Source organism: Parus major, chromosome 20, assembly GCF_001522545.3.
Source record: "Parus major isolate Abel chromosome 20, Parus_major1.1, whole genome shotgun sequence".
NCBI lineage: Eukaryota > Metazoa > Chordata > Aves > Passeriformes > Paridae > Parus > Parus major.
In genome coordinates, this window is record NC_031788.1 from 9,826,465 (window position 1) to 9,849,535 (window position 23,071).

At 51.4% G+C, this 23,071-nt stretch overlaps 1 protein-coding gene across 1 annotated transcript in view; it reads left to right on the forward strand.

Annotated features, from left to right (window-relative positions):
- LAMA5 (laminin subunit alpha 5) overlaps nucleotides 1-23,071 on the forward strand; it is an 85,557-nt gene that overhangs the window by 38,505 nt on the left and 23,981 nt on the right. Inside the window, exons 4-25 of the mRNA XM_015647572.1 lie at nucleotides 2,112-2,230; nucleotides 2,584-2,754; nucleotides 3,198-3,295; nucleotides 7,948-8,063; nucleotides 8,906-9,024; nucleotides 9,746-9,836; nucleotides 9,959-10,093; nucleotides 10,523-10,585; nucleotides 11,735-11,875; nucleotides 12,204-12,341; nucleotides 12,575-12,709; nucleotides 13,175-13,309; nucleotides 14,699-14,836; nucleotides 15,001-15,053; nucleotides 15,244-15,343; nucleotides 15,826-15,878; nucleotides 16,284-16,389; nucleotides 17,182-17,281; nucleotides 17,434-17,590; nucleotides 19,253-19,391; nucleotides 22,156-22,298; nucleotides 22,392-22,498. Of these exons, the coding sequence (XP_015503058.1) occupies nucleotides 2,112-2,230; nucleotides 2,584-2,754; nucleotides 3,198-3,295; nucleotides 7,948-8,063; nucleotides 8,906-9,024; nucleotides 9,746-9,836; nucleotides 9,959-10,093; nucleotides 10,523-10,585; nucleotides 11,735-11,875; nucleotides 12,204-12,341; nucleotides 12,575-12,709; nucleotides 13,175-13,309; nucleotides 14,699-14,836; nucleotides 15,001-15,053; nucleotides 15,244-15,343; nucleotides 15,826-15,878; nucleotides 16,284-16,389; nucleotides 17,182-17,281; nucleotides 17,434-17,590; nucleotides 19,253-19,391; nucleotides 22,156-22,298; nucleotides 22,392-22,498 (2,557 nt within the window). The remainder of the gene's footprint in view (nucleotides 1-2,111; nucleotides 2,231-2,583; nucleotides 2,755-3,197; nucleotides 3,296-7,947; nucleotides 8,064-8,905; nucleotides 9,025-9,745; nucleotides 9,837-9,958; nucleotides 10,094-10,522; nucleotides 10,586-11,734; nucleotides 11,876-12,203; nucleotides 12,342-12,574; nucleotides 12,710-13,174; nucleotides 13,310-14,698; nucleotides 14,837-15,000; nucleotides 15,054-15,243; nucleotides 15,344-15,825; nucleotides 15,879-16,283; nucleotides 16,390-17,181; nucleotides 17,282-17,433; nucleotides 17,591-19,252; nucleotides 19,392-22,155; nucleotides 22,299-22,391; nucleotides 22,499-23,071) is intronic.

The following is a 23,071-nucleotide window of genomic DNA, read 5'->3' on the forward strand; positions in this document are numbered from 1 at the left end:
ATAAAGAGGTGGCTGCTCCAAAACCTGCCAGATTTGCGAGCACAAGACGTTCTCTGCGGAGGTTTATTCTTATCGCGGGGAATTCTGTAGGTGGTCTAATAAAACACTGCCAGGGTTACCGGGGTCAGAAGCAGCTGGCAGAAATGCAGGGTTTCTGCAGAGCTGCCAGTGAGCCTTGCCAGGAGTGACACAGTGGCACTGTCCCTCGAGCTGCTCATCACAGGAGGTGCCAAGGTGCTTTTGGGCTTAGCTCTGTGGGAGGAGGGAGAAGTGACTGCTGGGTGAGGTTCTGTCCATGTCTGTTTCCTTAAAGCACTGCTAGAGTTTAAGGCCAGTGGGTTATTCTGTTTTAGCTCAGAATGCCCAGCTTCTGGCTCACATGGTTGTGCAGATTTTGCAGTAACTGGAGGAGTTCTTTGGTTTTCCTGAGTAGCTCCTTGGGCTGAGCATCCTGTCTCCATGCAGCTGTGGCAGTGCTCTGCAAATCAATCATCTCAAGCCAGTGGTGACAGGTTCCTTGCCTGGGGCTTTAAAAATAAATTGCTTTTAAAAAAGCACCTGATGAAGCAAACCTTGGCGGCCAGAGACCTTATGTTAAATATTTCCACATCTTCCTGTGGATGCAACTGAGCTCTTGCTGTTGCCAAAACAGTGTTTCCTGGAGCAAGGCCACATTCTGGAGACAAGGTGTGGATGGGTGCAAGCCAGAGGTGAAGACAGGGAGGCAGAAATTCTCTGCTCCCCCTTTGCTATTCATTCTGCTCGGCTCAGCCTACCCATGCAGCATGTGGAGTGGGGAACCTGCCTTCTGGAGGCACACTGAGACAGATTTTGGAGGATTATTCCTGTGAATTGGCTTAACATTTCCCCTTCAGTTTCCTGTGTGAGCTGAGCAGCGCTGGCAGGAGCAGGAGATTGTGTTGGCTGCCTTTTCTTCCTTTTTCTCCCCATGGAAATACCCTCAGAAGCACTGCAGTGACATTCATTTCCGCATGCTCTGCTGTGAGCTCCTGGCACAGGTGAAAAGAGAGTGGGAAGGAGCAGCAGCCTTTGTCCAGGCTCTTTCTGAGGGAACAGTCCCTGAGAGTGGCACTGTGTAGGGTTTTGCATGGGTAGATGTAGGTAGGTGCTCACCACCCTGCACACTCAGGCTCTGAGCTGCCCCAGAAGTGGTTTGGTTGGCTCTGCCAGCACAGGGATGTCACACATCCTGGGGACAAGCGTGCTGGACTTGCAGGAGCAGTCATACTGGGAAGCCAGGCCATTCCTGTAGCTGCAAGGAAAGTCTTGGCATTCAGTGTCCCCAAAGCAGGTCACCCAGCCAGCAGAGTGGCTGCCTGGCAGTGCCTGGTCCCTGACTTTATCCAGCCTTGCATTGCCACTTAGTGGCAGGAGCCCTCGTTTGCTGTCCCCAAGGTTCTTGGTGGCTTTGGCGTTCCTGGTTTGTGGCATTGGTTTAAGAGCAGAGTTCAGAGTAAGGTGTGAGGAGAGGACCTGCAGTATTTGGGAGAGGCAGAGCAATGGCTTACAGGATGCTTGTCCACCCTGCCTGGTGGGAGATGTCCCTGCAGTGTCTGTGGCTGGTGGTTGCTCCTGTTGTGGGTTCTGTGCTGGCTTCAGGACTGACCCAGGAAGTTTGGGAACCACACGAAATGATGGTGCAGCTCCCACCTGAGGAGCAGAGCCCTGGCAGCAAAGAGCCCTTCTGCACTTCAGTGGAAGCAGAGAAGCAAATCCACTGCCAGCAAGACAGCAGATTGAGAGCAGAGTTAGATCTCAGGCTGGTTAAATGTGAGCTTAATTCCAAAGTTAAGGGGTGGGTTTCTCTGCAGGGGGTGGCAGTAGGTACTGTGGCTATTCTGACCTTCCTCATTTACTGCAGGGGTGTGATTTGGGTGGTTTTCTGCCTATTGCTGTTAGAGTGACACCCTCCCTTAGTGGAGGACATGTATTTAGCCATGACAGAGTTAATGATACAAAGCAATCTCTATGTGGTAAATGCTTAACAGAGATTGTACACCCCTCTCTCCTGTGGTCAGCGTGGGAAAATCCCTAGAGGGCTGGGAAATGTTCCTTTTCTCTGACTGCTCTCATCTCTGGTTGATGAACAGCTTCCAAGAGGGACTGCATTGAGAAGTTTGGCCAGCACACTGTGGATCGGGTCACCAGGGATGACCATGCCATCTGCACCACCGAATACTCCCGGATTGTGCCTTTGGAAAATGGGGAGGTGAGCAGCTGCCTGTTTTCACCCCCTGGGCTTTCCAGGGTGACTCTGTGGCTGTTGGTACTCCTGTTAATAGGCTCCATCTTGATTGTTGGGTACCACTTAAAGTATTCAGTTAAACCAAATGAGATTGACAGAGAACTGATCCAGTCATCTGGATGACTGGCTTCATTTGAGGGAGGGATTAATTTCCTCCCACTCCACAGGATTACACAGCTTTGTTCTCACAGATTCACAGAATGGTGTGGGTTGGAACCATCCAGTTCAGCTTGCTGCTATGAGCAGATACACCTTCTACTAGAGCAGGTTGCTCAGTGCCCAATCCATCTTGGCCTTTTCCCTCCTCCCATTCACAGATTGTGGTCTCTCTGGTAAACGGGCGCCCAGGAGCCATGAACTTCTCCTACTCTCCTCTCCTGCGGAATTTCACCAAAGCCACCAACATCCGACTGCGCTTCCTGCAGACGAACACTCTGCTGGGGCACCTGATGGGCAAAGCTCTGAGGGACCCTACGGTCACAAGGAGGGTAAGGCAGGCCTTGATACCTCCTGCTGGTGAGGTGGAACTGTTTGAGGGCTGTGGAAGCCACCTCTGGCGGGAGGACACCCTGGGTGTTGCCTGTGGGGATTTTTTCCTGTCTTGCAGCCCCTAAAGCTGAAGGCATCTGCAGCAGATGCTGCTGTGGCTGGAGCTGGAGGCTGCTTGGGAAGACACCCACAATTTGAAACTGGGAGATGCCTCTTGGTGTCACATGTGGCTTTCTGGCTGTGCTGGGAGCCCCCCACTCATAGCTAATGGGCCCTGTTAGAGGTGCTGGATCTTACCACAGGCAGATACTGCAGCCTACAATGTAAGGGAAATATCCCAACACATGATTTTACTGGATAAAGTCCTGCTGACTGTTGAGTAGAATGGTTATGAATCTAATTGGTAAAAGCAGTAATGACCAGCTTTTCTTGTGCTTTCCAGTATTACTACAGCATCAAGGATATCAGCATTGGAGGCCGCTGTGTCTGCCACGGCCACGCCGACGTCTGCGATGCCAAAGACCCCAACAACCCTTACAGGTACCTTTTGCAAAATCCCATTTCTGTGTGAAAGCATTTGAATTACTGTTCCAAGAATGAAAGGTGATACCAGTGTTAGTTGTGTCCTGTCCTGAGTGTGTAATGGTGGCATCACTGCTGTTGGTGTCTCTGCCTTGAGAAAGAAGCAGAAACTGTTCCAAGCAAAGTAGCAAAAAATCATGCATTTTGTCGGGCTATTTCTCAGCCAGATCAGCTCTCTGGTTGAGTTTCCCTCTGTCTGGTTGGGTTTCCCTGCCCACAGCTTTGCCATCCTACTGGAGCAGAGTGTGAGAATGAGAAGGTGGGATGCTGATGTAGAACAGGGAGGTTTCCCCTCAATGTCCTGGGATTGTTCCTGAACTTATGCAGAGAAGTCTCTTGCTTCCCATGTGGCTTCTTAAGCAATGGGACATGGCTCTCATAAAGAGATGGTCTCCCATGAAACCAGAGACTGCTTCCCATTTCTACTCATTAGAACCATAGATTGGTTATGTACATATCTGAACAACTCTTTGCAAAAGAGCAAATGTATAAAGAGGTTACATTTTGGCTAATGCAACTTCCCATCTGCCCTGGCAACATGGAATGCCAAAGAGCTGCTTCAGACCATGGAAGTGTTGCTTTTAGCCATCTGTTTGCAGCTTGAATGTTGCCTTTATGAAAGGGATGGTAGATTCAGCTGGATGAGGGAAGCTTGTATTTCTTTCTCATCAGGATCATGTAGAATTTTTGGATTGTCTAAAATAAAATTCCAGTGAGTCCCAGCCAAGGTTAAAGCTGTTAAGTATTAAAACAAAGATGTATTGGTAAGCAAGCCTGCCTGAGAGTGCCAAACTCTCTGACAAAAGGAAGTTCATAAGTATTTGAATGTACAGTTCCTTGTTTTATAAGACATTTGTGTTACTGGATGCAAAGTGCACCTGTGTGCTGGGGAAAAAGGCTTCATGGGGACAAGTGAGTCTTTAACCTGGAAATGCCAGGGCCTTTCTTGGGTGTGCCAATGGCTTGGGGCTCTCTAAGGAGGGAGGGAAGGTTGAGCAAGGGTTGAGATACGTTGGATGTCCTTTTTCAGTGCCACTTCTGCTGGCAATCATCTCTGTCTCCCGAAATTCCTCCACTCTCATTTGGATGCATTTGATATCTTCATTCTTGGCCCCAGCCAAGATGTTGCAGCACATGTTGGTAAGCAGCTGTTGCATTTCACCCAGAGCAGATCACGCTGGCCTGAGGGAGAAAACATTTCCTACTTGTGTACTTTGTACAGTCAGAACAAAACAGCTGTAGGTCCTTTGGGATACAGCAGGAAAAGGTGCTGGATAAACAGATCTTCTCATGGCATTGCTGTACCCTTTAGCAAGCCCAGGAGCAGAGGCAAGTCAGCAGAAATCTGATACTTTCAGTTGAGAAAGTGAAGTGGGCACTGCTGGGCAGGATCCCTGACACAGCACAGGGGCAGCTTGGGGATATCTGTAATGCCACATCAGCTGGGGCTCAGACACACTGTTCCCCTGGGACAGGCTCAGCTACCAGAAGCTTGTCATGTCTTTAGCAATCTGTGTGGTGTGCCTTCTGCACCTGTCCTGCCTCTTGAGAATCTGATGTGTGTCAGCAGCTGGGCAAGGAAATGCAAATAAAGGGATATGGATTGGCCTGGCCCTATAAAAACCCCACAATCTCAGCTTGTTGTGGGGGGGGTCTCTGCTGCTCATTTTAGCTTCTTTCTTCTGCACATCCCCGCGTTTCTTGTGCCTGCTGCTCAGAAAGGCAGGATGAGCACTTTGATAGAGCTGAGGTGGGCTAGAACTCTTGGCAAAAACTTCAGGATGTCATGAAGCATGTCCATGAGCTGTCTTCCTGGCCAGAAATGATAATACTCATGCAACTTTGGAAGGTTGGTGTGAAGTGTCAAGCTACAGAGGCTGCACATCCAGCTGTGTTGAGCTGGCAGCACATCTGGGCTCTGTGTGAGTATTTGCAGCCACCTCAAGGCTCTCTGCACTTCTCACAGCTTTCTCTCTTTGCCCTAAATTGGAATGGGCTGAATTAAGCAGAGGGAAGGGATGTTCTCCTGGTTAAAGGTGAGCACCAGCAGGATGGGGCACAACCCTTTCTCCTGGCAAACCCTTGGAGCAGTGAGATAAGAGTCATCAGGAACCTGGCTTGGAGAACCCAGACAAGGCATGCTAACAGGTTGAGTTAGCTCAGGAGAGCCCTGCAAGGGTTCTGCATCTGTCTTAGAAGAGCGACTGTTTCTGTGGCTTCAGTGCCCTACAGACACCACAAGTGAGAGGGGAAACAACCAGAGAGTCCAGCTGCTCCTTCTGTGCCTGATGCTGAGGATAACCACCAAGACAGCAGCAGCCTGGCTGGTCAGAAGCACATCCACAGATGAAGGATGCTTTCCCACTGCTGGATCCTGGACTCCAGTTTCCCCTTTCCCATTTGGAAGGGAAAGCACCATGTGTGCCGGTAGATTTGTGCCATCTGTCAGTCTCTCTTTGCAGGTGGTTTTTTCTCCATACAGTCAGAAACAAAGGAAGGGCCTTTTTTTTTTCCTGATTGTGCTCCTCAGATGTCCCAGCCAAATCCAGATGCTGTAGTGTTTGTGTGCTGCTCTCCATTCTGCCACAGCTGTTTGCTGGAAACTGTTTAGTCTCTGCTATTGAGCATCAATTCCAGCGGGAAGACTGCGGTTTCATTTCTTACAGCAGAATGACCAGGAAATATGTGCTATGTGAACACAGCCGCTCCCTCTTCTTCCTTGTATATACTCAATCAATGAAACATGTAAATATTGTGGTTTATACACATTTGTCTGTAATTCATTAGCAGCACGGACTCGGCACAAGGTGCGGTAAAGCCGTGATAGATGAGCTCTCTGAGAGGTCATCGTAACTCTGAGCAGCAGAGACTAAATAAATACCTCCTTCTCCATCTGAAGTGAGCATCTTTACTCATGCAGTGCCATCTTCTCGCATTCTGGGAACTGAACCAGTACTTTTCAAACATCTTGAACGTTAAAGAGCCCGGGGTGTGTGGCTGGAGCCACGTTCTCCAGTCAGGGAGATTAACACTGCTCAGCAGGTTTATAAGTTCCCTGACTCAGTGACCATCTTTCTCCACACGTATGTGTATGGATCTTAATCTTGATCTCCAGCTGCTGCCATGGAAAGAAAGGATAAAATTTTGTTTTGTTGGAAGTGCTGAGTGATAGTCAGCCAGGTGAGAGGTCTGTGGGTGGCTGCATTCCACAGACACAGCCAAGGTTTGCCTCTCATTGAGACTCCCCCTAGGGTCTGCAAAACACCTGAAGAACAAAGTTCCTAGTGAATATTTCAGGGCTGTTTTCTGCCACTTAAGATCCAGCCAGGGGTTCAGTTTCATGCCTGGACTCTGCCAGCCACAGCCCAGCCTGTGAATGTGGGCAGGGACGGGGCATGACGAGCGCTGAGAGAACTGAGTGCAGCCAAGTGTTCTATGGCATCTGCACAGGAAAGGCTTGGAGCAGCACTGGGACCTTCTGCCTCTCAACCCCCCTGCCTGAAGCAAACATGCTGAGTGTGGATCCTGCTTGCATTCCCATTATTTTCATTAAAATGAGGTCACTTGTCCAGTGCTGCTGCCTCTGTCTAGCAACAGACTTGCAGGTCCCACATCCTAAAATTACACGTAGGTGGAAACTGTGGCACTCAGCTCAGTGTAGAGCGTCTGCACTCCCACACTTCACCCTGAATGACTGCTCCTTTTGTTTCTAACATTTTAGAAAAAACTACATTTATTTTTAAACACCCTGCTTTTGAATGGAAGAGCATTGGAGGAGGGAGAGATGGGAGTGGCGGACTGGCCCTGAGGGGAAATGAGTAATTGCACAGATAAAAGCTGGAACATGCTGTATTATCCATAAGTCTAATACAACAGAAAGCGTTTGTGTTGGATGGGAATCGCCATCCAAGTGGAGGTTTTGGGGCTGATGTCACTGACGTTAATGAATCACCCTTGCTTGGGCAGGGACGAGATCCATCGGGTGCCTGTCGAGATTCCTTGCCTGGCGCCTCTGGAGCCGTCTATTTACCCAGCACAGCCCTGCCTGGAGAGCAGGAGGTGCAGAGCACAAGGGAATGTGGGGCCAGCATCTGCTGAAGAATTCTTAATTCAAATTTCATGCCCTCCTCCCTGCAGCACAGGTGTACCTGGAGGAGCAGATAGCACCTGTGTGGCCCCATCCTTTTTCCATTCATGCTGTCCCTGCACCATGCTACACTTTCTCAAAAAATCAGCTTCAGCTTGGTTTCTACCACTGCCACCTCCACCATTTCACATTTTATTCCCTGCAGAGCAGGCTAGGCAGTGGCACACTGGTTTGTCCCGTATCCTTATGAAGACAAAAAAGGATGATGGTGGAGGAGAAGGAAGGGAGAGAATGAAGCTGGAATAGCAAAGTTTGGTGTTTGACTCAGAAAAGAAGAAATCAATTTCAAAGTTGAAAAAATCCTTAGAAGCCTCTTTTCCAGAGTATTGGGATTAGCAAATACCACTCATTCATGTACCAGATCAGTGACAGTGATGCACAGCAGGGTCACACAGCAGCTCCCCATCCCACACATCCCTGTCATCACCCCAACCTTGTCTGTGCCCCATTGCTGTCCCTGCAGGCTGCAGTGTGACTGCCAGCACAACACCTGTGGTGGCTCCTGCGATCGCTGCTGCCCGGGCTACAACCAGTTTCCCTGGAAGCCTGCCACCGCCGACAGCGCCAACGAGTGCCAGCGTAAGTGGGAGCTGGGCTGTCCCTTCCTGCCAAGCACAGCTCGGGGCCGTGCTGCAGACAGGCTGCTCACTGGGCTGGTGGGGCTGGTGCTGTGTGCCACTGGGAGGGCTCTGCACAGCAGGTGTTGATGTTCAGGTGAGCCTCACACAGGGAGGTCTCCAGGGTCCGTGTGGGACTTTGGCTCCGCTTGCATTCCAGTTCCTCCTGTGCGTCCAAGGGTTCGTGCGGGCGAGTCTCATTGCTCAATTCCGTCTGCAAGATGAATTAGGTTTGGATGTGTTTACATGCAGGACGTCTTTATTTGTCTAGAGAAACCTTTGGTCAGTGCAGACAGTGGAATTTCTGCTGCACTGGGAGTGTAGAGAACAGAGCTGCACCACATGGTGTCTTAGAAACGCAGGGTGGCAAAGGCTCTTAATCCTGTGAGTTTGTAAAGTCGCCTCACCTGGTGCTGGATTTTACAGCTCACCTCTATCCAGGGTGGGATAAAAGAAGCAAGAATGTTGCTCTCTAAACCAGACTACTGAAAGCCCCGTGGTGTGGTAATTTTTCTCTCTGGTCTGTACATGCCTGCACATATTTTACTTGTGACTTTGTGCCCACTGTGCTCTTCTGGTTGCAGACCAGATTTTGTGAAGGAGTTGCTGTTTCTGTGCTTTTGAATTGAAATACTTCAGAGACCTTGGGAGATCATGTAATCCCCCAGATGCATTCAGGCATCTTTTCTCATGGAAAAGCAACCCATCAGACCCGGGAGGGAGAGTTGACATCTTGAGGTGCAGCTGCTGACTGAAGGAGCTCTGAGGACAGGGGGGTTTAGCTCCCATCTCTTTGTGTTCCAGCCTGCAATTGCAATGGCCATGCCTATGACTGCTACTACGACCCAGAGGTGGATCGACACAAGGCCAGCAGGAGTCGTGAAGACAAGTTTGAAGGGGGAGGTGTTTGTATTGACTGCCAGGTAGGCCCAAAGAGTTTCTCTGGAAAAGGCTGTTGCAAATGTTTGTGTTTGTTTCTGCTGTCAGCCTGCAGTTCAGCCTCATGGGACCTCCACCAAGCCACTCTGTTACCTTAATTAGGTCTCTGCCTGCAAATCTAGTCTCTTTGCCATGGATTAAAGGAGTGTGCACCAGTAATGAGAGCAGCACTTGGGTTTCTAGACACCAGAACTGGGAGGGGCAGGTTGCTGCCCAGCAATGCCTGCCTAGTTCACAGTGCTCTGGCATCTCCCTGGATGTCTCTCTGCCCACCAAAATGCCAGTCTTCAGTCTCTGTGAAGGTGGGAAAGTAGCTCTTCCCTTTCCAAGGTGATGGTGATTGTGGCGTGGTTAATTCATGCACTGGCATGAAACTTCTGGCTGTGCTTCCTCGCTGGGAGGAAACAGGTTGCTCCTATCCTCCAAGCACAAAGTGGTCAGGACATTTTACCATCTGAAGGAAGTGAAATGGGCTCAAGGTCAGATATGAACCTGAAACTCACCCTGTGTTTAGGGGAGGATACAGTTTGCAGGAAATGCGTTGTTCCCAAGTCGGTGTATGGGAATTTTGAGCAGATTCAGGTCTTTGGTGTGCTGACGCTCCTGAGCTGCTTCCTCTGACCTGGAGCTGTTAGCAAATCTGGCAGAGGAATGTGAATCCTGCTGCCAGAGGAGCTGATACCTTTCTAACCCACTGTCTTTCAGCATCACACCACTGGCATTAATTGTGAGAGGTGCATCCCTGGATACTATCGGTCCCCTGACCACCCCATCGACTCTCCTTACATTTGCTACCGTGAGTGTGAACTCCTCAGCAGTGACATCCTACTGGACTTGGTGACACTGGGGAGGGCACTCTGGAGGGTTGGGCTGAGGCCTCAGTCAGTGACACTGCTGCTGGCTTGTCCCTCTCTGCAGGTTGTAACTGTGAGTCTGACTTCACCGATGGCACCTGCGAGGACCTCACCGGGCGCTGCTACTGCAAACCCAACTACACCGGGGAGCACTGCGACGCCTGTGCCGAGGGCTACCTCAACTTCCCCCACTGCTACCGTAAGTGGGGCTTCATATCTGGCAGCCCACAGACCCAGCAGCTGTGGGAAGGGCCGGCAGCTCCAGGTGTGGCTCTTGGGATGTCCTTTCCCTGTGTCACGTGGCACTTCTGTCCCAGGAGGAATTCTTTCAGGTGGGCTTAAGTCCACATTTGGCTTGGGTGGAAGCTGCACCAGAGCTGAGCTGCTCTGAACACAGAGTCAACAGGAGAGTCCCATTTGGCTGGAGTTCAATCTCTCACTTTTTAATGAAAGACAAGCTAAAAAGGGCTGTAATGGATTGTTGTTTAGTGGGACATCTGTGCTTTGTTCCGTGTTCCACAATTTTATTCAGCCTGTTCAGCTTTGGGACTGTCAAGTCCTTGATATTCCATCAGGATTTTTCTGGAGTGTGTGTGATGACCTGTGCAATGTGTCTTTCTCTGCACAGCTATTCCAGCATTCTCTCACAACGATACTGGAGAACAAGTGCTTCCTGCAGGACAGATAATAAGTAAGCACTGCAATTTTCTTTGATGCTTTGGCAATGCTGTTATTTCTGTTATACCTCCCATCCAATGCAAGAGTAGGTCTTCAGCTTACTGGGCATGAACATTGTGTGAGGCAGCCTTGAGTGGTTTTAGAAGAGTACAACCAGCAGATGAGCTGGGGGGAAAGGAAGTTTTATGATCCCCTTTTTATAGATGTGGAAACTCTAGAACCTAGAATGACTGTGATTTTTTTCTGGGGTCCAGGCTGTGTGGGGATGTCCCTTGTGCCCTCCTGTGAGGAACCTTCCCCAAAGGTCATGGAGGGGCTGTGGGTGAGCTGGGAGCTCTGCTCTTGGTGCCTCTGAAGGGTCATGCACAGGCAGCCACTCACTTTGTGTCACTTCCTCTGTTGTTCAGAAAGCTCATCAGTGCTCTCCTCCCTGCTCCCTTCCACCTCCTTCCTCTCTCCTGCTCACTCCTCTCAGTTCATCTACTCCCTTGTGCTTTATTCTGTCTCTTTTCCCACTGAATTCTCCCCTGTCTCATGCTCCCCAGCACACTCCAGATAACCTTTTCCTTCCTTCTGATATTTTGAAGTCTGTATCTCCCAGACAGGTTTTTGCTTTCCTGAGCTGGAATTTCTCACTTCCCTTCTCATTTCCCCACCTTCCCCTCCCTCTGCTTTTTAGGTGATGTTTGTCCTTCCCTCTCCCAGCCCAGCACCCCACACCACTGCTGTTGGTGGTGCAGGGCTGGCTCAGAGCCTCGGCACTGCCTGCTTGGAACACCCTGCCCTGGAAGTGGGAAGGTCTCAGGTGCATCTGAGCATGGAGTGACCAGAGAGAAAGCCCAAAGTTCACCCTGGTTAGCTGAAGGCTTTGATTATTCCCACACTAGACTGAAGCAGCTCTGCCTGGGCTTGTGGAAGCAGCATTTGCCTGCCCTGTGCATTGCCCTGCTGCCCACCCTGCACCTTCACAGCAGCGTGTGCCGAGTACACCCAGCCACCCAGGCGTGGTTCAGTTAAAACATTTTCATCTGCCAGGAGGGTTATGGGAGCAAATGCTTGAGCATTTGAGCTGCCTCATGGCAGCTCCTGCCATGTCCTTGTGGGACCTGAGAGCTGGAGTGACAGCTGTGTGTGGTGTCGCCTGTTGTGTGTCCCCATCCAGACTGCGATTGCTACGCGGGTGGGACAGAAGGCAACGCCTGTCGGAAGGACCCTCGGCTGGGGATGTGTGTGTGCAAACCCAACTTCCAGGGAGTACACTGTGACCAGTGTGCCCCAGGCCACTACGGACCCAGCTGCCAGCGTGAGTATGGGCAGGCAGCGTCCCCAGGCTCGCCCTGCTGGGCTTCTCCTTGTTCTCCCCTCATGCTGGGGAGGAGGAATCCCACAGCTCCACTTCCAAGTGACAAATTCCCATGACTTCTGCACTTTTGCTGTTGTTTTCCATCTAAGCTGTGTGGGGCTCTTGAGGAATGAGCTATAGGCCAAGTGTGCTTGCTGTCAGCTCTGTTCCCCCTGCTTTCTCCAGCAACTGCTCTTCTACCCCAAAGGAACAGATGCTCTGATTCCTTTCCTGGGAAGGCTAAAGACAAAAAACCTGCTTATTTACTAATGCCCTTGTTGCTTTGCAGCCTGCCAGTGCTCCAGCCCTGGTCAGTACGATGGCACCTGTGACAGCGAGACAGGGCAGTGTCTGTGCCGGACAGGATTTGAAGGGCACTCGTGTGACCAGTGTGCTCCAGGCTACTTCAACTACCCTCTGTGCCAGTGTGAGTATCTGTCCTTCACGAGCCTGGGGGGGACACACAGCCAGAGTCCTCTGGCAGGGGGCTGAGGGACTGTGGTTTTGTGGGTGTTGGGGAGAATATGTGCCATGGGCAGAGGCTAATGGTTTGAACACTTAGAGCAGCACCTCGTGTGTATCTGAGGACCCCAGGAAAGTGCCATTTTGCCATGAGCTGTGGCCCATGCTGCCAGCTGAGGTGGTCTGTGTGTGTTGCAGTGTGCAGCTGCAGCGCGGTCGGGACGCTGCCGGGAGGCTGTGACTCCGCCGGGAATTGTTTCTGCAGAGCCGAGTTTGCTGGGCCACGGTGTGAGCGCTGCAGCCCTGGGCACCACTCCTACCCCCACTGCTACGGTAAGCACCTGAACTCCAGCTCCTGCTGCTCTAAAAAACATACCTGTTCTTGTAAAGCGTTGGTGTTTCTCAATATCAAATCCATGTGGTTTGCACTGTGAATTGGGCAGGCTTGTTTTGGAGATCGTGGATCATAGCAAAGCCTGAAAGACAGAACAGTTTTTTATCAGTCACACTTCCTCATCACAACCCTGCTGTGACCTGGTGTCTCAGTTTATGCCTTTTTTGTGTGTCACTGTAGTGCATTAACCTACTAAACTACTGGGGAACATTGAATGGGCTGTAAGAGCCCCTCAGTGGCATTTTCCTGGTATGGCTATGAAAATACTTCATGATTTACCAAGGGATTAAGAAATTAATTTCTTTTCTGGTGGAAGAGTCTCATTCCTGGGGGGCTGAATGATGGTTCAGACCAGTAGTGCTTGGCCACAGATCACAGGGATCATCAGAGTCCTGCTCTTACAGCTTGCTCCTGCGATTCCCGGGGTGCAGTGGACAACAACTGCAGCCCAGTGGGGCAGTGCCGGTGCCACGGGAATTTTGCGGGACACACCTGCAGCCAGTGTGCCCTGGGCTTCTACGGATACCCCAGCTGCACACGTGAGTAACACCTTACTGCTCTCTACCACCACCTGAGAGGAGCCCGTAGCCAGACCAAGGTTGGTCTCTTCTACCAAGTAACAAGGGGAGATGGCCCCAAGTTGCACCCTGGCAGGTTTAGGTTGGGTATTAGGAAAAATTTCTTCACCAAAACAGTTGTCAAGCATTGGCACAGGCTGCCCAGGGCAGTGGTGGAGTCACCATTGTTGGGAGGATTTAAAAACCATGTAGATGTGGCACTTGGGGACAGGGTTTAGTGCTGAGGGAACAGCTGGATGATGATCTTAGAGGTCTTTTCCAGCTGTTATGATTCTCTGATCCTATCCATTTCCCTGGGCACTGCATCACTCTTGGACTATGGCTGCTGGTGCCAGGGCTGAGCAATGGCTGTGGCAGGTGCCTGCAGCCCCAGCTCCTCTGGCCAGCCCTCCCCAGCTCTGGGCAGTGTCCTCATCTCCCTCCCTGTCAGCAGTCCCGACTGGAAGCCAGATGGACTCCTATGTCTCCCAGCAAGAATTTACTGCTCATTAAAAAGTAATCCGTGATAGAATTTCCCTGAAGCAACAAAAGAGCATCATCACTCTCTTGCACAGAACTAAATGTGGACTCCTGAGCCATGCCAGCTGGCAGAACACTCCTCCCAAATGCTGATGACGGCAATATGCCTTTGAAGAGGCTGGAGGCAGAGATGAAATGGTCTCACAGGAGTTCAGTGGTCACTTTTTATGGCTCATAAAGCCATAGCCACATTGCAGAGCTGTAGAAGACCCACAGCAAGGAAAGAAAAGAACCACCTGATTTTTATCTTTTTTTAAAATCTGTTGTTTCCTGAGCAGTCTTTTGCTGTTAGCCAGTGTGGGGGTGTCAGCCTAGAATGTCTCCTCTGGCAGGGATTTGAGGTGTGCTGGCTGGGGAAGGAAGGCATGGGCAGCTCCCTGGCAGCTTGCTGACCTTTCCTGTGATAGGACCGTGGGATCTCTGTGGGGAGCAGGTTGTGTAGAAGCTGTGGAACCATTGCCCTGCCCTCACCCCACTGCCCACATCCACAGGGTAGACCCTGATGACCAAAAGCTGCTCTTGAGTGTTCGGGATTTTGTAGAGTCTGATATTTCACTGACTTTTGGGGGATGAGATCACACCCCTTCTCCTCAACCAGAACTCTTCCCTGCCTCTGAAATACACATCAGTGTATGTGAACGGGTGTGATAAACATTGAGACTTCTATTGTTTTCCTTAAACGATGGCGTGGTTTTAACCAAAAGCAAAGAATGAAAATTCTATTTATAATCCACATGTCTGACTGCTTTTGGTGAAGGTCAGGCAGATAAAAGAGGCTGTTGCTGGGAAGCCCTGAATGCCACTCCAGCAGTTCTCTGCCCTCTCTTGCAGCTTGCCAGTGCTCCCAGGAAGGGTCCCTGCACGGCACCTGTGACCAGGACACGGGGCAGTGCAGCTGCCGGCCCAAGGTGACGGGACAGCGCTGTGATAGCTGCGTGCCTGGCGCCTACGGGTTCCCCCACTGCGAAGGTAGCCCCTTTTCCCTGATCTCTTGGGACACTCCAGTCCCTTGGGTGCTGGTAAATGTGTTTATCATCCCCCAAAAGTTCTGCAAGGGGAGAAATAACCTCGGTTAGGGACAGCCAAGGGGTGAGCTAGTGCTATAAATCCGTTCTTTTACCCCTCTTTTCTAGTGGGCTCCTGTAACCCAGCAGGGTTGGAGACTGCAGATCCCTCGCTGGCCTCAGTGAGTATCAAATGAACCTACCACAACCCCTGCAGGTCATTTTGCATGTTCCACTTTATTTCTTTTCAGACCAAGTCCTTCCTTAAGCTCAGCTAGAGCAGCACACCCCATGTTCAACCACTGTTGAGGATTTGCTTGTGATTTGTGAGCAAATTCTCACCTGCTCCTTTCTCCCCCTGCCTTTCTGCAGGGCTCCTGTGCATGTCGGGCATACGTTGAAGGCCCAGCTTGTGACAGATGCAAGCCTGGATACTGGAACCTGACTCCAGAGAACCCCTACGGCTGCCTGAGTAAGGAAATGGCATTTTCACAGCCCACAAAAGTCCCCTCCATGGTGCAAGAGCCAAACACAAGCCAGTGAGCACCATCACTGGAGCACTGGAAGTGATGGCCTTCCTTCCACCTTCACCCAGAAGTGATGTGTGAAAGCTGGAGTCCTCTGGGTAACCCTCACATGGAGGGGGGGAAAGGCTGGAGCCTGGAGCTTTTTGCTTGGGATGAAACATAGGGCTCATGCAATGACTTTTGCCATTCTCAGCCCTCCCTGCAGATACTTAACTTTTTTTAGCCAAATATGCAGGAAAGGCAAATGTCTTTGGTAGCTGTGTCTTCAACAGTAGCTGTCCAAGATGAAATCTGAGCCCTTGTGCAGGGCTGCCTTCTACTTGACCAGTTCCTGGCTCCTGTTACCCCAGCCAGTGTCCTCTGGTGTGGTGGGTGCTGGCCCCATCAGGCTGATTGACCTTCTGGTTTTCTTGTTCATCTCCCTCAGGCTGCAGGTGTGACACCAAGGGCACCACCAGCGGAGTCGCGGAGTGCCGGCAGGTGGGTTTGTTCCTCTGCTTCCAGGCTCCTCTGACTGTGCTGTTTTGGGAGTGTTCAGCTCTGTCTCTCCAGCAGCTGCTGGAGAGGTCCCAGCACTGAGTTCTCAGCACTTGCACCACAGTCTGGGCTTGGATGGGAATGTGGGATTAAGACCTGTCATAAATTAGACACCTAAATATTTCTGGGTCTGTCCCAGGATGCCTGGATTTTTGTTTGCCTGCATTGTTGGGTAATTTAAGTTATCTGGCCTTATCTGGCCCACCCACACGCAGGAAGCCGTGTGGAGCATGAATCTCAGTCTGCTGCTTCTGCAGTGTCTCAGAGCAGAGCCCAAATAACTGAGGAACAGCTTAGGCATGACAAGCAACAGGAGGGAATGAGTTTCCATGCCTGTTTCTCTCCCAGGGCGATGGGCAGTGCTTCTGCAAAGCCAACGTGTGTGGGCAGTTCTGCTCAGCCTGCAAGGATGGCTACTTCAACATGGAGAATGCAAATTACTTTGGCTGCCAAGGTGAGCCCCTTCTGTGATGTGTTTGCTGAGTGAGGGGGGCCACAAGAGCTGACCCCACTGCACAGATTGACTGGTTGGTGACCTTGGAGAAAAGAGGCAAGAGATGTCCCACCTTCTGTTTTGGGTCATCGTTTTTGGGGTTGATGTGGTTAAGTGCTTTAATGGTTACTGTGGTAGTGCTGGGTTGATGGTTGGAATTCGATGATCTTATAAATCTCTTCCAACCTTGGTTCTGTGATTCTGTACCACAGCCCAGAGCATGGGCTGGGAATTACTGTGGGTCTGGAGACCTGAGGACATGCTTTTCCACTGTTGGACACAGGTCTGTCAGGCTGGGGAGCAAACAGCCAGGTGAGGTACCCCTTTGGGTACCAGAAACCGGTGTGTTTGAACCACTGGTCACATCCTTGCAGCAATGGCCCTTCCTCCTGCTGGGAGAGGGTGGGCATGGGTACGTGGGGTTGGCCACTCTCCACGGTGTCCGTGGGAGGAGGGAAAGGAGGAGATGCAGCTGCTGTGAGCCGTCCCACGCAGTGCTGGCCCGGCTGGTGGCAGGGCTGCAGCACCCGGGGTGAGGGTTTGCAGACCTTGTTCCATCAGCCGCCTGGAAATAGCTCGGCGCTGAGGTGGAAGAAGAGTCAATCCAAGCGGGGCCAGGGCCAAATATGAAAACGGATACAAAGGAATAAAAATAGTGGTCCCAGGCTCCCTGCCTGCTGGGATGTGCCTTTGATTAGCGAGCAGGAGCTCGTTAGCACGGCGGGAATGTAAACAGGCGCTTCCTGCCCACAGGCTGCCGCTGCGACGTCGGCGGAGCCCTGGGTCCATCCTGCGAGGAGCGGAGCGGAGCCTGTCGCTGCCGGCAGAGCACACGGGGTCCCACCTGCACCCAGTAAGCTGCTCCTTGCACTTTGCCTCCCACCGTGTCCTCTGCCACCAGGGGGATGGGGAGCTGTCACATCAGCCGCGTGCCTGGCAGGGATGTCCCTTCACCACTCCCTCCGGACAGCCCGGCACTGGGTAACGCTGCTCTCTTCTCCCCAGACCAGCCCGAGACCATTATTTCCCTGACCTTCACCACTTGAAATTCGAGCTGGAGGAAGGCAGCACACCAGCCGGCCGGGCTGTGCGCTTTGGCTACAACCCACTGGAGTTTGAGGGCTTCAGCTGGCGAGGATACGCGCAGATGTCCTCCATCCAGGTACGGCTGGTGCCTGCAGCCCAGCTCCCCGCAGGGAGGATGTGGCCTGATGAGGACTGATGTGCTTTTGGCACACGTCTTTCACCCCAAGTGCTCCTGAAACCCCCAAAGTCACAGGATGGCCAACATAAACAGCACAGTGTATATATAGCCTGTTTGTGCAGATATTTCCTGTAGTGCTGGGGGTGGCATAGACTGATGAGGGGAAAGATCCTAAACTGGGAATCCCATGACATCCTAATCCGTTTAGACAAAGGTGGTAGCATGGTGATTACTTACAGGGGTGTCTATAAACACTGTCTCTCAGTTTCCTTGTTCTTCTTTCAACTGACTCTGCTCTTTCCTATAACTCTACGTAACCTTTCCTCTCTTTTCCAAAAATAAGTATCTCCTCCTCAGTTGCTCCTCAGCTTGGACCTCTTGTTACCCTTCAGCCTTTGCCCTTGCTGTTAGCTGGTTTGCTAACAATGATTTATGCTAACCTGGAGTTATGTAAGTCCTAGAAGTGAAGCTGTTTCTTCTGTTGACCTTTTTTGTCTCCTTGGTGGTTTCTTCTGCATGGCCTCTGCGGAAGTGTGTGTGTGTTTGGGGATGGAGTGTAGGGCAGTGATTCTCTGACAGTCTTGTCCCATGTAAGATGTTCCTTACTCTGGTGCACGTATTTTCAGTTTTCTTTGCATTTTTGTGCTTAAGTGAAATAATGGAGGGGCTGTTTCCCACTGAATTTTAGGTAGGAACTAAGCAGTGAACTCCTGTGGGCTCCCTTGAGAAAATCCCAGCCTTAAAGCTTAAGGACGGAGCTCAAGCTCGTAGCTCAAGTGTTGCATGCAGTATTGGTGTTTGAGCTAGAAGTAGACCTTGCTAGAAGGGCTGGCACGTGGCTTTTGGCTGGCAGGTCTTACTGTAGTTTGTTATCATCAAACCCTTCCAGTTTGCTCTCCAGTGGGAAGATGGTGTGTAACTGGAGCTTTGGAGAATACAGCCCTCATTAAAAGTCTCCCTGGGCAGACCCCAGCTTTGCCCTGTAGACAGGAGGTTATTTAAGCCTAGATCTCATTGAAATGGTCAAACTTAAGCATCCCCTTAGCCGGGATCTTGCCAAGCAGTGTCCAGGCAGGTGGAGGGCAGATGTGCCATCAGTTGTGTGGTCCATTAGCCCTGCTGGCTTTTAGCCCTGCGCATTCCTGAGGACGAGGCAGCAGCTCAGTTCCCAGCCTCTTCTGGAGGCAGTTGGACAGAGCCCCATAAACACAAGAGCAGGGGTTTGGTACCTGGTGGCTGATTGCAGCAGACTAAACCCAAAAGCAGCATGCTGATAACAAAAGCAACAGCTTCCTATAACCATTCCCGTGTAATGGTGTGTGCTCCAGCACAGCTGAGCCACCTTGCTGTGCCACAGCACCTTCCAGGTGTGACCACAGCCTTTCCACCCCCTTCCACAGGCAGGCTGCTCCTCAGTGCAGGCCCCAAGTGTTCCCCCAAGGTGGGGACAGTGTCCCGAGGTGCTGTGAGCAGTAGGGTCCGTGTGCTTGTCTCCTCCTCGCACTGTGGCATGTTGCTTTGGGAGCAGTGAGCCGAGCGGCTGCGCTTGGGCTGGCAGTGTGGGTGGTGGAGGTAACTGAAGGTGTGCTCTGCTTCTCTCCCCTTTCTCTCTCCCACCAGCCCAAGGTAGTGGTGACTCTCAATGTGACCTCCCCCGACCTCTTCCGCCTCGTCTTCCGCTACGTCAGCCGGGGGCCCGCCAGTGTGGAAGGGAGGGTCTCGGTCGTTGAGGAAGGAAAGTTTAATGTTTGTGGCAACTGTAAGTGCATTTTTCACTTCTGGACTAACTCAGAGCATCCCACGCTGCGACACTGCTCCTCTGCCCCTTCTCCTGCCCCCAGGTGTGTCCGTCCCAAGTGTGCCCGTGTCAGGTGGCCGGCCAGAGCCGTGCCGTGGGCTGGCGAGGGAGGGGGAAGAGAGGCAGGCAGGCAGGCAGGTAGGGCAGGCGGGTCAGGCCCTCCCCAGAGTGGGTGGGTGCTCAGGAACTGCCCCCACAGTGATGTGTGCCCCGTGTGCTCTTTTGCTTTTTGCAGAATAAAATCAGAATCACTGTAGACGTGAAGGAGGCAGAGCTCTATCTGTTCCATGTCATCCTGAGGTATATTAATTCAGGAGGGGCCACTGTGTATGGCAAAATTACAGCTTATCAGCCACGAAGGAGAGGTAAGGATCCCAGATTGCTCTGCTTCCCTGTGCCATCGCCACCTCCTCCCCATCCCAGGCAGCCTTCTGCATCATCCTTTCCAGAAGACGCTTCCATATGGCTTTACCCATTAGTCCTGCTCTCCCAGTTGAAAGGCTGACTTGAGTTTGCAGCCCCCTTTAGTTACCAAAGCAGCAGCAAGGTGGGCTCAGCCCTGGGGCTGCACACTGAGGACTGATACCAGCCAGGCTGGTGGGAGATAAAGCTCTTGTGCAATTCCATACAACTTTCCTGGCACAGGACGAGATCACCCCAGTGCCCCAGGCAGAACTGAACTGACTTTCCACAAAACCAGAATGGGCCAAGAGCTGGGAACTGGATCCAAACTTTGGCAGCTGGATGTGGTTTTATTTACTAGATGCCCTGACGTGGCAGTCCTGCCTTTTCCTTGTGCTTCTCCCAACACTGGCTGATGGCTTCACACATGGTCTGGGGCTTGGAAGTGCCGTGGAATTACACATCTTGCACAGGCATTGCACTCCGGTGCAGTGTCCTCTTATCAAGCCACGAGCTGCTGGAGAAGAGCCACCAAAAGATGTCTGAACAGGCCTAGAAATCTGGACAGCAAATATTCTGGGAAACAGTCTGAGCAAGACTACATGGGAACACACCTGAGGCCACGGTGGCAGGTTGGCTGGTTGATTTTACCCCTTTGGATGCTACAGCCACACTGTCCTGCTGAAGCTCTTCCTCCAGACCACACATACACAGCACAAGGCTGTCAGCACTAACTGCCTAATTTATCAGTGTTTGAAGTTCTCTCCTCTGTCTTGAATTGACATAAGTTCTGCCTTTGATGTGATACGCAAGGTTTGAAATCCCAAAATTCTATTTTTCTTCCTTCTTTTTTTTTTTTTTTCTTTTTGAGAGGAAAAATGGCTTGTTTTTATGTCCAGTCATATTACACAGCAGAAGAACAAAAAGAGCAAGAGCCATGGCCATGCTTTAGGATCTCACCAAAGGTCAGGAAGTATTTAATCTGTCCTATTCAAGCAGCAGAGCTCATTTGCCTTAAAAAGTGCTTCACTTCTTGTGCAGAAGCAATGTGATTTTTCTAGTGCTGAAGGCAAGCAGCCAAACTGGTGTATCAACAGGACCCAGGAGGGTCCCAGCCTTGGGAGGCTTCAGGAATGCTGAGCCACCTCGTGTCTGGATGGAAAGGGCTTCACATGGCAAAGGACAAGCAGCCTGGAAAGAAGCTGGAAGATGTAGCTTGCAAAAGGGGAAATCTTTTCCAAGTATGGGATTTGCAGCCTGGTTTCTTCCACTCCGCCTCCAGAAGCCATCTCAGTTGGAATTGTTTATTGCATCAAAGGGATGTGAAACTTCAACCTGTCAGTAAATCTACCCTGTTGCCAGTCCAGGGAAATCTCTTTACTCCTTGCATCCTCACCTCTGCTTCCCATTTGGAGAAGTGAGGTCCCAGCCTCAGCTGATGCCAGGCGTGTCACAGAGCTACCACACATGGGAAGGGGTTATTAACCATCCCAGCAGTAGCACAAACCCTTGCTTTAGCTTCTGGCCCTGTGTGTTGTGCCTTGATGTCCATGTACCACACCAGGACAGTCAGTGTGCCACATTCTCCACTTCCTTCTTCATCTCATCTGCTCACCGTGCAGCCATTCCCGGTGAATCCCTCTCACCTGTGCTCTTCCAAAGCTCCTGAGACTGCTGGGCAGGCACACAGTCTGCTTCTAGGTGCTGTATTATGATTGCATCCATTAATGAAGAGGTTTTGGGACTGTCACATGAGCCAACAGCTGTTCAGCAGCAGCAGGATCAGGCCATTCTGTCCTGTCAGTTTAAAATAATGTCTAAATCTCGAGTGCAGAGTCTGTGGTTGGCAGGAAGAAAGGCAGGAGCACACCTTGGGGGCCTGAAAGTTTGTCAGAAGACAGGTATCTTCCCTGTGGAGCTGGGGTCAGAATTTCCCTGGGGAAAAATGTATCTGGGCAGTTCTTTTTGTCTGTCTCACAATTAACTTCACAGATGAGTTCTTTCCTTTTCTAGCTGGCAAAACGCTCCTTGGCTTGCAGCATTCTGTGCTTTGCAGTCTGGGGATGCAGAGCACGCTGTGAGAGCTCTGGATTTGCATTAAGGATTGCAGTGATTTATATTTATTTCTCCCAATAGGCTGTTGATCAGAATGAGAGTGGATGTCTCTCTTCCAGGACAGTGTGGGATTGTAGTGCACCGAGAGAGTGGGAACCTGTCACTCCCCACTGCACTGCAGAGCTGCTTCCCTGAGCATAGCCTCCCATGTCCAGCCCCAGGTTTTCCATTCCAGTCCCTTCACAGCCTCTCATCCCTCCCATTCCAGGTACAGAGCAGACCAAGCAGATTGTCTTTGCTCCCAGCACGGAGCCGGCCTTTGTCACTGTCCCCCAGAACAGCTTCGGGGAGCCCTTCGTACTCAACCCCAACACCTGGTCTCTGGTTGTTGAAGCACAGGGTGTGCTGCTGGTAAGGCCCCGTGCTCCACCCACTGTGGGGGCTTCAGGAGCTCCCTGGGGCCAAGTGTCCCAAGCATAACACCTCTCCCATCTCTCCTCCTAGGACTATCTGGTTTTACTGCCCAGCTCGTACTATGAAGCACCAATCCTGCAGCTGAAGGTCACAGAGCCTTGTGTCTATCAGCCAGCCCCTGAACAAGCCACCCAGAAGTAAGGATCTGCACATCTTTGTGCTGTGTGGGGCTTGCTCAGCTCCTCTTGGCCTGGGGTTAAGGAATATACACAGTCCACACTCCATGATGCAGTAAAATTGCTTTGTAGAGTGCTTGGCTGTGGCTGATAAAGCTTGTGGAGCCTGCACTGGTCCAGAAAGGCAACCCATAGATCTCCTCATCCATGACACAGCCAGTCTGTGTTTTCTCATGGACCCTGGAGGTCCAGCTCACCCAGAGGCACCTCTCTGCTAGGCTGGGCTCCCAGTGCCAGGTTGTGGGTGGGTGGGTGCACTCAGAAATGGCTGCCATGAGTAGGTTTTGCTGGACTATTTAAAATTAACAAAGTGTGGTAGTGTTTGGTCAGTCTCAGTGCATCTCTTTGCCCAGAACCTCTCTGTCCATGTTGGCAAGAAGGCTGGCTGGGCTCTGGACACTGTCTGTCCCATCCACCATAGTAGTGGTCCCCAGGACAAAGCCCATTGCAAGGGGAGAAGCTTTTTGTTGTTACTGCTCTCCCTGGTCCTGTAATGCCCAGTCTCTTGCTCCCCTCTGACCAGAGCTGCTCCTT